At 39.1% G+C, this 17,504-nt stretch overlaps 1 protein-coding gene across 1 annotated transcript in view; it reads right to left on the reverse strand.

The window, feature by feature from the left end:
• The window catches only part of Brr2 (U5 small nuclear ribonucleoprotein l(3)72Ab), a 56,792-nt gene that overhangs the window by 29,599 nt on the left and 9,689 nt on the right, over nucleotides 1–17,504 (reverse strand). The window contains exons 9-19 of the mRNA XM_034982405.2: nucleotides 16,919–17,049; nucleotides 15,226–15,415; nucleotides 13,917–14,050; nucleotides 13,101–13,298; nucleotides 10,771–10,915; nucleotides 9,781–9,917; nucleotides 8,872–8,978; nucleotides 7,655–7,772; nucleotides 5,225–5,322; nucleotides 3,581–3,743; nucleotides 2,798–2,975 (exon numbers count right to left, since the gene is read on the reverse strand). Coding sequence (XP_034838296.1) covers nucleotides 2,798–2,975; nucleotides 3,581–3,743; nucleotides 5,225–5,322; nucleotides 7,655–7,772; nucleotides 8,872–8,978; nucleotides 9,781–9,917; nucleotides 10,771–10,915; nucleotides 13,101–13,298; nucleotides 13,917–14,050; nucleotides 15,226–15,415; nucleotides 16,919–17,049 — 1,599 coding nt within the window. The remainder of the gene's footprint in view (nucleotides 1–2,797; nucleotides 2,976–3,580; nucleotides 3,744–5,224; nucleotides 5,323–7,654; nucleotides 7,773–8,871; nucleotides 8,979–9,780; nucleotides 9,918–10,770; nucleotides 10,916–13,100; nucleotides 13,299–13,916; nucleotides 14,051–15,225; nucleotides 15,416–16,918; nucleotides 17,050–17,504) is intronic.

Genomic DNA, 17,504 nt, shown 5'->3' on the forward strand with positions numbered 1-17,504 from the left:
CTACGCTTAAAACGCTGCAAAATACGGAAAATTGCCAAATTATTAGGTTTATTACGAAACCAATATAACCTGCGACAATTATGAAGCATTTATGACAATGTCACAACCCTTACTAATTTAAATTGGTGGCTCTGAATGTCATTGACCACTCAGTTCATAGAATCAGAAGCGACCAAAGAATTTGCAAGTATTACTACGTATAAGCGACAGCTATATATTAGAGGAGCTATGTCTGGTCTGACGCCTCAAAAACGGGATGGTCAAACCGCTAAGTGGTCGCTGGTCTTATAGTGAGGGGCAACTACATATCATTCATCTCGAACTTTTAACTGCGTACTTTGCCCTAAAGCTATTTGCAAAATGTTTTTACGACTTTCAGAGATTACTTAAACACAACTGCAGTGAGCTAGATTAATCGCATAGGCGGCGTTAAATACCCTCACATGAACAACGTCACTAAAGACATATGGCAGTAGTGTGAGTCTCAGATGATTATTATAGTAGCTTTATATATTAACTATAAGTCGTTAGATAATATAATTGCTGATCGGGAATCTCGTCAATCACATCATGATGTTTGAATGGGAGGTAACGAACTCTGGCTATCAAAAATTGATGGCAAATTTTTCCAGTCCCACAAATTGATTTATTTGCTACCCGAATAAATACTAAATGTGATAAATTCGTCTCATGGCATAGCATAGGGACCCTGATGCTTTTGAAATCGACGCTTTCACATTAGACTGGTCTCAAGCTTTAATTTATGTATTTATACCTAGCTGTTATACTAAAAACTTTGCAGAGAACAGACAAAGCTGTAGGTATAATGTTTGTTACTTATTGACCCAATCAACCATGGTACCCATTATTTATGCATCTGCTCAAATCAGACGTCAAGTTAAATTTTAACGATGTTCTAATACCTTGTCCCAGCAAACATTGCCCTGGTTGCCGGGGTATTGTCCGGACCGTACTGCTATAGCGACGTGTGCCCATCCTTTCCATTCCTACCTGATCATCATCAATCATGATGGTTTCATGGTCGACTAACACTCTAATAATAAAACACAACATTTGCCTCAAACGTTGGTACCTATACCTTTTGTATAGATTATATTGTTTAAACATTTACGATCCATCCATTCCAATCGTCATAGAGTTCCTCATTAAGATAATTAATATTGGTGATCAATATAGAACTATCAATAGTCACAGAGTTGCTCTCTATCTAATAAGTAATTGGAAATATAACACAGGACGATAGGATTACAAGATTTTGTAAAAGTGTTTACTTACAAGCTAAGACCACCACATAATAACACCGTGGTATACAAACATAGTTCAAATAAGTTAGATTCTTTGTTTCCTATTGAAAGTATGACCCTGTAGAACAGCTTTCAAAGAAATGCATGTAGTATCCCTATTAATCTGTGGCATGACTTTATTTGCTCTTGTGACAGCACACAGTGCGAACGCTGTCTAAAGTTAAAATTGACAAAGTAATTATTTCAAATGATCAATAAATTATAAAAATCATGGAATTTATTAAAACGTCCAAAGTGGGTACAAAACAATCCTATTTTGTAACTACCTGCCTTCCTTCAAGGAACTCCCAGAAATATACCCTGCAAAAACGCTTAGGTATTATATACATGGCCAGAACCAAAAACTTACGAAAGTCTGACCGACTATTGTGTTTCACCTCAAACGATAAGCCAGTGGATTAAGTCCACCTGGAAAGATAGTGGAATTGACGTTTTCATGTTTTCTTCCCACAGCACCCGACACGCCTCAACATCTATGGCGTTCAAGCTTGGGGTCAATCTAGATATAATAAGATAGACCGCTGGGTGTAGCGGCAGTTCCACTACCTTTGCCAAGTTTTACAACAGGCTGGTAGTCAATAACTCGTTATTAATAAACTACCTTAGTAGCCTAGATAACTTGCCCTTAGTAAGAACGATATGTTCGCTTTGATTAAAATTAATGACATTTATAAATAATATTGCAATTTTTGAAGACGATTACTCTTTGTACGTAATACTCTTTTGTTACTGTAATGAATGAGCAAAAGTTTCCTACATCATTCATATTATTTTTATTGCGACGTTCCCTCCACGTACTCTCAACATCTACATTGTGTTCAATAATATCTAGACGTTACTGATTCGAGGACGTAGCACGAGTATAATTAATGATTAAACGAACTTACCTGTACGTGAAGTTCTATCATAATTATACGAAGTGCTACGTCCGAAGAATCAGTAACACCCGCCCGCCCTGATAACCCAGAATGTTGCGGAAACATCGCAATCATCTAAACTAAATGAAAAGCGGCGGTGCGACGGCCGTGAGGCGAGTGAGGTTGTCCAATCGGGGGGTAATAAAAAAAAAAAAAAAAAAAAACTCTAAACTACAGTGCTGAAGTGGTGACTCCTTATGCGTACTACTACATTGTGTTCAATAATATCTAGACGTTACTGATTCTTCGGACGTAGCACTTCGTATAATTATGATAGAACTTCACGTACAGGTAAGTTCGTTTAATCATTAATTATATCACTTGCTTTCACGGGGAAGGAAAACATTGTGAGGAAACCTGCCTGCCTGAGAGTTCTCCATAATGTTTTTAAAGTGAAGTCTACCAATCCACACATGGCCAGCGTGGTAGAACCCTTCTCTCTGAGAGGAGACCCGTGCTCTGTAATGAGCTGACGATGACGACTCTAATTGATCTAACTGACTCTAACGATTCTAATTGATCATGATGATGACTATACTATAGTGCCCTACTCACCCTCTCCCTTAGTGTCGTACTGCGGTCGCCCCGCCCGCCCCAACATCTGCAGCACGTCTAGCGCGCCCAGCTCGCTCCACCTCCCCTTCTCGGGGCTGTACACCTGCGTACCCTTGACGATGACCGTGTGGGCGGGGAGGTTCACACCCCAGGCTAGGGTTGCCGTCGACACCAACACCTAAAAAACATTTTCAGCGACCCCTATTTGAATTTTGATGACCCTTTATTCATTTTTGTGAGCCATTGTTGAAATTCTAAGAACCCCTCGTTCAATTTTTAGAGGACGCAACTCCTTATTAGATTTCAGATTTTTTGAACTTTTCACGACCCCTAAAAGATTTTCGGTGACCCCTATTGGAATTTTCTTGTTGATCTCGGTTTTGATGAGTCCTACTTTTATTTTTTACAACGCCTACAAATATTTTGAAAATCTCTAAAAGATTTTCGGTGATACCTTTCCAATGATCCTCAATAGCTCAACGGTTGAGGAGGGGACTGAATTCCGAAAGGTCGGCGGTTCAAATCCCATCCGTTGCACCCACCAAGCACTTTCGTCGTACCTACTCCTAGCACTTTACGCTTAGTTGGAGGGGAAAGGGGTATATTAGTCCTGATTAGCATGGCTAATATTTTTGGCCCTTGGCCCTAGTTTTAGTTTTGACGACCTCTACTTTCTTTTTGATAACCCCTATATTATGACTTTCATAGCCCCAACTAGAATTTTATAATTTTAAACTATCATCTTTGGGCAAAAGTGTTGTAAAATATAACTAGTGAATTCACCTGTATATGCCTATCAGCGAACAGGTCCTCGACCAGTGTCCTGTCCACTCGACTCATCCCAGCGTGATGGATGGCGAACCCATACGGCAGCAGCTCCCGTAGTTCTGGATTCTTGACTTGCTCCGCTTCTGTCCGGAGGACTTCCACGCTCGCTGAGCCTTCCCTGTAAGGATGGAATACTTGAACACAAAACTGATGATTATATGGGTACTAGCGACCCGCCCCGGCTTCGCATGGGTGCAATGTAGATACTAATGTGGTGTCATTGAGGTGTATTTGCCTCGGAAACTCTCAAATGAGAGGATTTTTTCCGACCTTATTCACATTATTTCAATTTCTCTAGGGATCTCTAATTTTTTGAGAACTAAACTATAGCTATAAACCTTCCTCTTGAATCACTCTATCTATTGGTGAAAACCGCATTAAAATCCGTTGCGTAGTTTAAAAGATCTACGCGTTCATAGATACATACAGACAGCGGGAAGCGACTTTATTTTACACTAGTTTATGCTTGCGACTTCGTCCGCGTGGACTACACAAATTTCAAACCCCTATTTCACCCCCTTAGGCGTCCTTTCTTAACGGATGCCTGCGTCATAATAGCTATCTGCATGCCAAATTTCAGCCGGATCCGTCCAATAGTTTAAGCTGTGCGTTGATAGATCAGTCAGTCAGTCAGTCAGTCACCTTTTCCTTTTATACATTAAGATTATGTAGAGATTGTAGATAACGGGTACATACCACGAAATTTAATGATTTTGATTTGTCAATATATTAATTCAAAATTCAAGCTCTGATAGAAAGTGATTTTGTGAAGTGGTGATAATAAAAGGCATATCACTGTTTACTAGTATTCAATACAATGTGGCTAATTCCGTTGTACACAATCTCTAAACTAAACTAAAATGACACATCTAAATCTATTCTAATATATCTATTCTAAAAAGAGCAACCGCCGAGTTTCTTGCTGGTTCTTCTCGGTAGGAACGGCATTCCGAACCAGTGGTAAATTAAAACTACCTGACTATTCATAAGCACTTGTAAAAAGTTTACATGAATAAAAAACATTCTATTCTATTCAAAAAACATTCTATTCTATTGCTATCCCTGTTATAATATTGCTTGCGGAAAAGGATAGCACCAGATTTAGACATGTTAATTTAGTTTAGTTTAGAGAATCAGCCACAATGATACTGATTCTGAGCACAACTAAATTGTGGAGTATTTGCATCCTCTTCTTACTAATGTTATATGAAAAGGACAGACACAGTTTGACAGTTTTAAATTTAATTTAGTGCTGTCAAACCCGTGACTTTAGCTGCCAGTCGCGAGCCTTCTGTTTAAATTTGTAGCGTGCACAAAAATTTAGAGTCTTTAAATGTAAAATTCATGTTCCGTCCCGTTTTAGCAATATTTAAAAGAAAAAGATGCCAGATACTCTAAGTTTAGTTTAGAGAGAGACTAGAGAATCGGCGCCATTGGGGCCGATTCTCTAGTACACAATCTCTAAACTAAACTAAATTAACAGGTCTAATGCTATCCTTTTCCGCAAGCAACATTATGAAAGGGATAGCAATAGATTTAGACGTGCCATTTTAGTTTAGTTTAGAGATTGTGTACAACGGAATTAGCCACATTATTTACCTAAGAAACTGTCCGAGCGTGTCCTTTTCAAGGCACATGTCTCGAATGGCGCGCGCGGTTTTCCCCGTCTCTTTGCGCGAATGCACGAACACTAGAATCTGTGGGAAAAACATTACATTACAGACATTGTGAGGGATATCTGAACGGACCCTGCGATATCTGGTTACTATGGGCTAACACAACAGACTGCAGACCAAAGGGGCTTTCCCCAACATAGACAAACGACAAACTAACATACTACTCCGCCTGGACAGAGGTAAACTTAGGAAGGTGGTGAGACTCATAACAGGGCACAGCCCACTAAACAAACACCTTTTCGTAATAGGTGTCACCGAAAGTCCTCTGTGCAGGGCCTGCATGGAGGTCGATGAAACACCGACGCACGTACTCCTGGAGTGCACGGGCGTAGCAGATCAACGCGAGCGCCATTTAGGTTCCCCGACCTCACTCCATGAAGCCCTCGGCAACCTGGGCGGTCTATTTGGCTTCTGGAGCGAGCTTGGATGGCTGGAGTGAAGACTTCAGCGGGGAGGGGCGATGCACGCACAACAGACGGAAACGTTTAAGTGCGGAAACCAGCCCAGAATGAAGAAGATCTGGTTAGTATTATACTAACCAGACATCGCAGGGTATCTTTTTACCGGGTACCATTTTTTTAGGGTTCCGTACCTGAAAAGGAAAAACGGAACCCTTATAGGATCACTTTGTTGTCTGTCTGTCTGTCAAGAAACCTACAGGGTACTTGCCGTTGACCTAGAATCATGAAATTTGGCAGGTAGGTAGATCTTATAGCTGACATTTAGGGAAAAATCTGAAAACCGTGAATTTAGGGTTAGATCACACAAAAAAATTAAATTGTGGTCATGAACTAATAATTAGTATTTTCAACTTTCGAAGTGAGCGACTATATCAAGTGGGGTATCATATGAAAGGTCTGCACCTGAACATTCTTAAACAGATTTTTATTTATTTTTATGCATCATAGTTTTTGAATTATCGTGCAAAATGTCGAAAAAATACGACTGTAGTACGGAACCCTCATTGCGATGACTCGCTCCAGCAATTCACGGGGCTGGAATGGCTTGTATAGTACGGTATAATAACATTGTAAATTGAAAAATTAAGAAGAGGAACCGCCGAGTCTCTTGCTGGTTCTTCTCGATAGGAACGGCATTCCGAACCAGTGGTAAATTGAAACTACCTGACTATTCATAAGCACTTTTAAAAAGTTTACATGAATAAAAAAAACATTCTATTCTATTCTATGCGCGAGCCTGACTCGCACTTGGCCGGTTTTTTTTTCTTCATGTGCCTGAAGGCAGGAGCATATGAATATGCTCCTGGCATAGGACTTGTGACGTCACATGGATTGTAGTTGTAATCTTTCACACAATATGTCGATGTTTACCAGCTGCTCGATTGCGGGAGAATGACAGCTACAATGTCACGATCGCAATCACCTCTGATTGGTTGACGCTCGCTCACTATTGGCTACAATGCATTGTTGCAACAAGAATCGCACATATTCAGCCGATCACAACAATTGAGATTGTAATAATGATTGATGCAGGTTTTACGAAATCGACCTTCTTTCTTCTTATGCAAGGTTTTGACGTTTTGTTTTTTTTTTGTTTTTTTTTTTAATAGATATAGCGAGCAAGCGAGCAGGCGGGTCACCTGATGTTAAGTGATTACCGCCGCCCATGAACATTTGCAGCACCAGAGGAGCCGCCGATGCGTTGCCGGCCTTTTAGGAATTTGTTGGTCCGCCCCTTGAATAACCCCATGTTATAATCTAGTGGGAACACCGCCAATGGGAGTTGGTTCCACAGTTTGCACGTGCGTGGAAAGAAGGATCTGGCGCAACGGACGGTCGAAGTGCACCAGACACCCAGATGGTGAGGGTGAAATTCCTTGACGTGACGTTTGATAAAAGTTGTTGATTTGACTAGTCATCATCCTTATTACAAAGTACGCGGCAGAAAGTAATATACATCGACCTGTAGAAGGAGATAGCAGATTTGTAGAGCATTGTCTCCGTCGTCGCTGAGACCGACAAAACGTCACATAGGTATGAGTGACAGAAAAGTGGTAGAGAAGATGATGATGGCATGGTCATCATCATCATGATCAATCCATTGTTTTTAATTTAAGGTAATAATATTCAAACACCAGTTACGGTAAAATGTATAAGGCTCATCAAACATTGTTTCAACCTATTGTACCTGCATTTTATTGAATAAATAATTCATTCATTCATTCATTCATCACCTAATTAAACTACGACGATTCAAAAGCACTTGTAAAAGTTTACTTAAATAAAAATATATTATATTCTATTCTAAGGTATGAGTGACAGAGACAACGCTCTACAAGGCCGAAATGTCATTCTAAAGGCCGATGAACATAACTTTCCGCCGGGTACCGTACCTGGTTCCTTCCCGCGTGCTCCATCGCCTTCTCGTATACGATGTCGTTCATGACCTGGAACCGCTTCAAGGCCTTCTTCTCTGTCACGCCGATGTACTGCTGCTCTAGCGCAACCGGCCTGGAACACAAACGTATCTTTAAATATATAAACGGAAAAGGTGACTGACTGACTGATCTATCAACGCACAGCTCAAACTACTGGACGGATCGGGCTGAAATTTGGCATGCAGATAGCTAAGAAAGGATTTTTGAAAATTCAACTCCTAAGGGGGTGAAAAAGGGGTTTGAAAATTGTGTAGTCCACGCGGACGAAGTCGCGAGCATAAGCTAGTCTTCTATAATATAAAATAAATCACCAAATGTGTTGCTGATCGCAAATCTCGAGAACAGCTGAACCGATTTCGCTAATTCTTTTTTTATAATATTCCTTGAAGTACGAGGATGGTTCTTACGGAGAGAAAAAATTAAAAAATTTGAATCGACTGTTAGGCGGAACGAAGTTCTCCGGGGCAGCTAGTTTATAATATAATATAGCTCAATTACCACTGACTCACTCACTGATTGACATAATTGTTCTCCTAGAAAGAGATAGAAAATGATATAATAATGTATGGGAGATATGTTCAGGAGTGGGATTCGCCTAGGGAAAAATTATGACATTTCAGAAAAACAAGATGGCGGCCGACCTGACTTTTGTAACTTTTTTGTTTTCCAACCGATTTTGTTTAAACTTGCAGTTATTTTAGATATTAGCAAACGATTTTTAGAAAAAGTGAAAAAAATTGGAAAAACAAGATGGCGGCCGAGATATTCAAAAAATTTCCTCCTGTAAAATTTTGTATGAAACTTTTTTTTTCACTAACACTTTCGTACAGAAGACAAAGATTCCTTTAGGGCAACATATGCACATTCTGAAAAAAAGATGGCCGCCATACAAATTTCATCCGCGTCCATCTCGGAGGGTATGAAAGATGGAAGAACGGTTTCTTGGCAAGAGATGATCAGGATCCGAAGGTCTACTCGATGGATGGAAAAAAAATTCAAAATGGCGGATTTTTTTTTTCATAGAAAATATATGACTTTTTTTAAATTGTTTAAAATGGCCAATATAGACCTCGAGAGCTGCTTTAGCAGCTCGAGCAGCGAGCAAAATACTAGTTTATAATATATATACCTTGATTTATAGCAAATAAATTAAAACTGAATGGGGTATTCACCTGAACGAGTTGTCAAAGTAGAACAGCCCCTTTTCAGGCTTCACCCTCAGGAAGGCTGCCACATCGGTATAGTTGGGCAGCGTTGCAGACAGACCGATGAGACGAACCTACAACATAATATGTTATGTATCATACATAATTATACAGGGTGCAACCAGAACGCTGGCAAAAACGAAGAGAGGTGATAGTACTGATGTGATACCATAAATAACCGCAAAAAAATAAATTAAAAAAATCCTATTATTCTGTAAAAAAATATGATATATTGCAAATAAAACATCTGAATGACGCCAGAGGTCAATGAACGTTACGTTAGTAGGTCACTCGCCACGTAAGCGGAGCATTGACCCGAGTTTAGCACGTTTATAAATTGCGGGTTTGAAAAATACTGGTGGTATTTCATCGTGAAGCAAGTGTATTTCTTTATTCTATTTTGAATCTAAAGTCTAATGCAATAAGGTCTATATTCACCTCGTCCTGAATATGTTCTACTATACGTAGCGTCCTTTCATGGTGAAGTAGGTGTATTTCGTTGTTCTATTTTCTACCTAAAGTCCAAGACAATAAGGTCTATATTTACCTCTTCCTGAGTATGTTCTTCTACTGTATGTAGCGTCCTTTTCTCGTGAAGTAGGTGTATTTCGTTGTTCTATTTTCAACCTAAAGTCAAAGACCATAAGGTCTATATTTACCTCTTCCTGAGTATTTTCTTCTACTGTAGCGTCCTTTTCTCGTGAAGTAGGTGTATTTCGTTGTTCTATTTTCAACCTAAAGTCAAAGACCATAAGGTCTATATTTACCTCTCCCTGAGTATGTTCCACTGTAAGTAACGTCGTTTCATCGTGAAGCAAGTGCATTTCTTTATTCTATTTTGAATCTAAAGTTCAATGCATTAAGGTCTATATTTACCTCCTCTTGAGTATGTTCTACCGTACGCAGCGTCCTAGCAACCAAAGCTTCTAGCACTGGTCCCCTTTCATCGTGAAGCAAGTGTATTTCATCGATGATGATCAGACGCACCAAGTTTGTGAAAGATCTTTCACCACCTGTTAGTGAACAATATAATATCAGTACCCTTATTATAAATGCGAAAGTGTGTTTGTTTGTTGGTTTGTCCTTCAATCACGTCGCAATGGAGCAACGGATTGACGTGATTTTTTGCATGGGTATAGATAAAGACCTGAAGAGTGACAGGCTTTTTTGTCCCGAAAAATCAAAGAGTTCCCACGGGATTTAAAAAAAACTTAATTCCACTCCAACGAAGTCGCGGGCATCAGCTAGTGTGAATTAATCTACATTGCACCCATGTGAAGCCGGGGCGGGTCGCTAGTAAAAATATAAATTATCATCATCATGATCAAGCCATAGCCGGCTCACTACAGAGCACGGGTGTCCTCACAGAGTGAGAAGGGTTTTGGCCATAGTCTACCACGCTGGCCATGTGCGGATTGGTAAACTTCACACACCTTTGAGAACATTATGGAGAACTCTCAGGCATGCAGGTTTCCTCACGATGTTTTCCTTCACCGTTAAAGATATTTGATATTTAATTAATTAAAACGCACATAATTCCGAAAAGTTAGAGGTGCGTGCCCGGGATCGAACCCCCGACCTCCGATTAGAAGGCGGACGTCCTAACCACTAGGCTATCACAGCTTCCCACAAATATAAATCCGTACTAATATTATAAATGCAAAAGTGTCTGTCTGTCTGCTAGCTTTTCACGGCTCAACCGTTCAACCGATTTGGATGAAATTTGGTACAGAGACAGCTTGCATCCCGAGGAAGGACATAGGCTATTTTTTTATCCCGGAAAATCAATTCCCACAGAATTTTTAAAAAACCTTATTCCACGCGGACGAAGTCGCGGGCATCATCTAGTAATAAATGAAACCAAACCTTTTCTTGTAATAATGTCCCACTTCTCAGGAGTACAAACGATGAGTTGAGTCGCGTCAATCTGTTCTCTCGTCAGTTGGTGGTCGCCAGTCAGTTCCGACACTTTCATGTTGTAAGCCGCGAGCCGCTTGCTGAAGTTGCCCACCTGTGGACAACAAAGCCATGAAGTCATCGTGGGATATTCGATAGCAAAGCTGTACTCTGTAAACACCGTCAGGTTTTTTAGGGTTCCGTAACTCAAAAGGAAAAACGGAACCCTTATAGGATCACTTTGTTAACTGTCTGTCAAGAAATCTACAGGGTACTTCCCGTTGAGCTATAGAGTCATAAAATATGGCAGAAAGGTAGGTCTTATAGCAGACATGCGGGGAAAAATCTAAAAACCGTGAAATTGTGGTTACATCACAAGAAAAAAATTAAAATGTGTTCATGAACAAATATTGCTATTTTCAATTTTCAAAGTAAGATTACTATACCAAGTGGGGTATATCTGATATATAAAAAATGAATCGCTAAATGTGTTGCTGATCGCAAATCTCGAGAACAGCTGAACCGATTTCGCTAATTCTTAGAATAGAATAGAATAAATTTTATTGCATTAACTGTGTAGGTACATTAGGTGTTATACTTGTTATAAAGTTCTAACAGTTTGCCACTTTGTGGCGTGCAATACTGGTTACATACAATATTTTTTAAATATTACAATTTTTAACTATTTTGTTTACTAAACCAAAAAACACAACCTAGGTACTTACATACTATACTTACATCAATAATTTTCATAAAAATACTCATTAATATTATAAAAGGCCTTACTAATTAACCAATTTCTTAATTTATTTTTAAACATATTGCCTTCTGTTTTTCCTTGAAGTACGAGGATGGTTCTTACGGAGAGAAAAAATTAAAAAAATTGCCTGAAAAAGGCTTAAAACAACACTTTTCTATATGACCATTATTTATTCGCACTTTATAGAATTACATCCAATTTTCGAAAATAAAAGGATTTTTATTGCTAATACGAATCTAAACAATTGAACGTAAAAATTACAGATCGAAAATATCATCTTTTCTATATTCCCATACAAAAGATTCGTAATAATACTTAAAAGTCAATTTGAACTTTAATACCATACCATAAAGTTTAAGTGTTAGTGGAGGGGTTCCGGGAAAGCTGACCCGGCGGTGTCCCGAATAGCAGAATAAGTATTTAAAAAAATATTAAAAATTAAAGAATCGACTGTTAGGCGGTACGAGGTTCGCCGGGGCAGCTAGTTGCAAATATAACATCTGACTGACACTACAGGCCAACGAACGTTGCGATGTCACATCGTAGGCGGGGCATTGACCCGAGTTTTGCATGCTGTACATTGCGGGTTTGAAAAATTCTAAATCACTAGAAGTACAAAACGAGGCAAATGGTTATTGGTATTGGATTGTGTTTAGATAGTATAACAATGGCCCCGATTCTCTAGTCTCTCTCTAAACTAAATTTAGAGTATCTGCATCCTTTTTTTTTTACTAATGCTAAAAAAGGAACGGAACATGACTTTCACATTTAAAGACTCTAAATTTTAGTGCACAATACAAATTTAAACAGTAGGTTCGCGAGTGCGTGCTAAAATCACGGGTTTTACCATCTAAAAATTAAATTTAGAAATGTCAAACTGCTTCTGTCCTTTTCATATTACAATAGTAAGAAGAGGGTGCGAATACTCTAAAATTAGGTTGTGCTTAGAATCGGTGCCATTAACGCTAAGTTTTTGCTAGCGTTCTGGTTACACCCTGTTTTATTTTTATTTTTCAAAGAACTGCCTACAGAAACTTAATGTCATCAATATAGCTGCAGCAAAAACGTCTTTTTCTCGGAATCAGTACACCAGAAAATCTGCACATCTCTACAATAAAATCAACAAAATTCTCAATTTCCACACAAGTAAACAGTTTGATATTAAAAAAAACATTGTCTAAGTGGTTACAAGAAAAAACGTACGACGAAACAGAATTACTTGTAGGAATATAAATAGGTAGGTTAAATTTTAAATTTGTTATTAAAAATATACACATGTACACACTCACACATACATACACACACACACAATACACACTGATACACATATGTACACACACACACTCATACACACACACACGAATTTTTAAGTTTCATATTGTTGTTATAAGTGTTTATTTGTTAATGATGGAGGAGGGAGAGCGGGGACCCTGAGATACAGGTTTTGCAAACTTACTTCAGGGTCCCTGGCACAATTTTAAAAAGACCTTTTAAAACCAAAAAAAAAAAAAAAAAAAAAAAAAAAAAGATATACACTCACCATCTCCTGTACGAGTGACCTCATGGGCGCGACATAGATCATCTTGAAGTCGTGGACGTTGACTGTGCCGTCGTCGTTGACGTGCTTGCCCACCTCACGTAGTATACTGAGCAGCGCCACGTTCGTCTTGCCCGCCCCTGTGGGCGCACAGACCAACAGATTCTCGTCTGTCTCTAAGGCTGCTTTTGATATCCGACTCTGTAAGGAAAAACATCAATTTATACTGCCGATATAAGTGAGGTATGATAGCTTTTTTTTTTTTTTTTTTTTTTTTTTTTCTAGGAGGATAAATCCCTAATGGACTTCTGTCTATCGACAGGGTATGTCCGACTCGCACGGACTAAAAAGACCTCCCCCTCTGCGAGATCAGCACGGAACCGTGTAACATTACTTCGTGGTATGATAGCTGTGATAGCCTAGTGGTTAGGACGTCCGCCTTCTAATCGAAGGTCGGGGGTTCGATTCCGGGCACGCACCTCTAACATTTCGGAGTTATGTGCGTTTTAATTAATTAAATATCACTTGCTTTAACGGTGAAGGAAAACATCGTGAGGGAACCTGCACGCCTGAGAGTTCTCCATAATGTTCTCAAAGGTGTGTGAAGTCTACCAATCTGAACATGGCCAGCGTGGTAAAAAAACATAAAATTACTTTCGGCCGCGTACTGTAGAAGGAGATAACAGATTTGTAGAGCGTTGTCTCTATCGTTGAGACCGACAAAACGTCATATAGGTATGAGTGACAGAGACAACGGTCTACAAAGCCGAAATGTGATTCTAAAAGTCGATGTACATTACTTTCTGCCGCGTACTGTACCTGTATCCTGTTCAAAGTCTTGAACCCTTCGAAAGCGGGTTGAACATATTTGGGCAGCTTCTCTATCGGCAACAGGGTCTCGTCTTCCTCAAACGGTTTGGGCTTCAACGCTGGGACGTGGACCTCTTCATAACCTGAGACAGTTTAAATCGATTAGAGCCTCAATAGCTCAACCGGTAAAGGAGTGGACTGAAAACCGAAAGGTCGACGGTTCAAACCCCGCCCGTTGCACTATTGTCGTACCTACTCCTAGCACAAGCTTGACCCTTAGTTGGAGAGGAAAGGGGAATATTAGTCATTTAACATAGCTAATATTCTTTAAAAAAAAAAGTTTTTAGTAGCTTAAGCCCGCGACTTCGTCCGCGTGGACTACACATATTTCAAACCCCTATTTCACCTCCTTAGGGGTTGAATTTTCAAAAATCCTTTCTTAGCGGAGGCCTACGTCATAATAGCTATCTGCATGCCAAATTTCAGTCTAATCCGTCCAGTAGTTTGAGCTGTACGTTGATAGATCAGTCAGTCAGTCAGCCAGTCAGTCACCTTTTTCTTTTATATATTCAGGTTAAGCCATCCGGTGTGCAGTGTAAATATTAGAAAACGTTAATGTAGCACCCCAGTCACTGGCTGTCGACTATTCTGGAATATTTTGGAACATTCCAGAATATTTTGGAATATACCACGCAGTGGAATATACCAAGTTGTTTCCTGAAGGAGCCGGACGATAGTTGACACTTCTTATCGGGTTTAAGGTGTGCTTTCCATAGGCAAAAAATCAACTGTGCTAATAGCAGCATCTTTCTCCCACCGCACCATTTTAAGTCACTAGCTCTTGGCTATTCCAGAATATTTTGGAATACTCCAGAATATTTTAGAATATACCACGCACCATTCCGTTGTTTCCTGAAGGAGCCGGACGATAGTTGACACTTCTTATCCGGTTTAAGGTGTGCTTTCCATAGACAAAAAATCAACTGTGCAAATAGCAGCATCTTTCTTCCAAGGCACCATCTTAAGTCACTGACTCTTGACTATTCCAGAATATTTTGGAATACTCCAGAATATTTTAGAATATACCACGCACCATTCCGTTGTTTCCTGAAGGTGCCGGACGATAGTTGACACTTCTTATCGGAATTGAGGTGTGCTTTTCATAGACAAAAAATCAACTGTGCAAATAGCAGCATCTTTCTCCCACAGCACCATTTTAAGTCACTAGCTCTTGGCTATTCCAAAATATTTTGGAATATTTCAGAATGTTTTGGAATATTACAGAATATTTTGGAACATTCCAGAATATACGACGCACCTTTCCGTTGTTTCCTGAAGGAGCCGGGCGGCAGCTGGCACCGCTTGTTGGCCATGAAGTGAGCGCCTGCAGCGAACACTAGTTCCTCCAGCTGTAACACCTTCCTGGCACCACCCACGTTGCCGCCCCAAGCGGCGGGCTCCTGGCCCGACTTGTGACGCTTGCGCGGTTGTTCCGACTGCTCCATGGTCTATGAACAATAATAGAATAAAATTTTGTCACAGTAGGTATATTATAACAGCTATTCTTATAGCAAGCCAGAATCGAAATATATATGTTCTTTGTTTTTAACATTAAGTTAGTATATTATAATCATCATCATCATCGTGTGCCTTCTTCAAAACGAAGTTTGGAGGTCATCATGCGAAAAGCTTCTCTATTTAAAGCCGCCTCTTTCAACTTTGGGTAACTAAGCCCTGTCCACCCCCTTATATCGTCCAACCATTTGCGTCTTTGGCGACCTGGAGCCCTTTTGCCCTCAATCCTTCCTTCCAAAACTAATCTCGGAAATGAGAATTGGGCTCCTCTTTGTAAATGCCCAAAGAAAGCGATCTTCCTTCGCAATATTATAATATAGTAATAGTATTATTTCTAATTTTGTTTTTTGACAAAAGTAGGCATGATGTAATGCGCAGTCGTACGCATTGAGGGTCAAACCTCTGTGGTTTTTTTTACAATGCGTACTACCTATTATATGTAAATTTTCTTGTATGTTAATAATAAAAAAAAAAAAAAAAAAATAGAAATAGAAATAGTGTTTATTTGCTAGAATGTGGTACAATTTGGTCTTAAATCTATTTTATTCTAACACATTCAACCAATAACTTAGTGTGCAAATTGTTCTATTACATTAAAAACGCATGTCGATGTCAATACATACATATAATAGGAATATACACACTCATTCACACTCACACATACATACACACACAAACACACACTCATACACAAACCCATACACCGAAACACGCGCGCGCTCATACACACTCTAAAGTAAGAATAATAATTTTTGTCATTGCATATCTGGGAAGAGACTGACCCCCATGACACGGGTTAACCTAGTTTGGGGGTCGAAAAAAAAAATAGCATTGTACATTTTTCATTATTATCTTAATTTTTGACTAAGTAATTTTTGAAAAATTATAATGTGTTTCATGTCATGCATGTAATACATTGAAATAGATGTTGTAAATTGTAAGAATAGGAAAATTGTACGATAGTTTTTTTTTGTAAGTATAATAAAGAAAAAATAAAATAAAATAAAATAGCAAGATAATTCAAAAAATATGCATATATGCATATAAATAAAAATAATAATTAAAAAAAAAAAAAAAAAAAATTGAATCGAAAAATAAAGGTATGTACTTTACTTGCCAAAAGCAGGTCGATTACGAAAAAACCAGCATCAATCATTATTACAATCTCAATTGTTGTGATTAGCTGAATTTGTGCTATACTTGTTGCTAGTGCAGGTGATTGCGATCCCGACATTAGACAGTAGCCGTCATTCTATCGCAATCATTTCTGATTGGTTTACGCTCACTCACTATTGGCTACAATGCATTGGTGTAACAAGAATCGCACAAATTCAGCCAATCAGAACAATTGAGATTGTAATGATGATTAATGCAGGTTTTAGACAATCGCCGTACTGATTGCAGCCAAGCGCTATACTACAAATTTAAAAGTATACCTCGTCATCTCCTTTGCCAGTATCCAGCTGCGCCAGAATCTTCTGCAGATGCGGTTGTCTCGACATCTCCTCTCTGATGGACGCTCGCTCGCTTTCAGACTGAGACGACGCCAACTTCGTGCAGTATAGAACTAGAAATAAAATATAATCCGATCATGTTCGAGTTCGATTCGCACACGAAGGGTTCCGCACCATCGCCATCGTACAGGAAATCTCAAACCACTATAATAAAAAACCGGCCAAGTGCGAGTTAGACTGGCGCACCGAGGGTTCCGAACTCGTGTATTTTTTCGACATTCTGTGCGATAAATCAACAAATATTATCCATAAAAATAAATAAAAAATCTATTTTAGAATAACAGGTAAAGCCCTTACATATGATACCCCACTTGCTATAGTTATCTTACTTTGAAAGTTGAAAATACTAATTATTAACACATTTTTTTTTGTGTGTGATGTAACCACAAATCCACGGTTTTCAGATTTATTCCTTTACTTGTGCTTTAAGACCTATCTACCTGCCAAATTTCTTTCTTTTATATATTCAGATTTAGCCATGATAGCTGCTGTGGTTAAGACATCCGGT

This window comes from Maniola hyperantus, chromosome 26 (assembly GCF_902806685.2).
Source record: "Maniola hyperantus chromosome 26, iAphHyp1.2, whole genome shotgun sequence".
NCBI classification, from domain to species: Eukaryota; Metazoa; Arthropoda; class Insecta; order Lepidoptera; family Nymphalidae; genus Maniola; species Maniola hyperantus.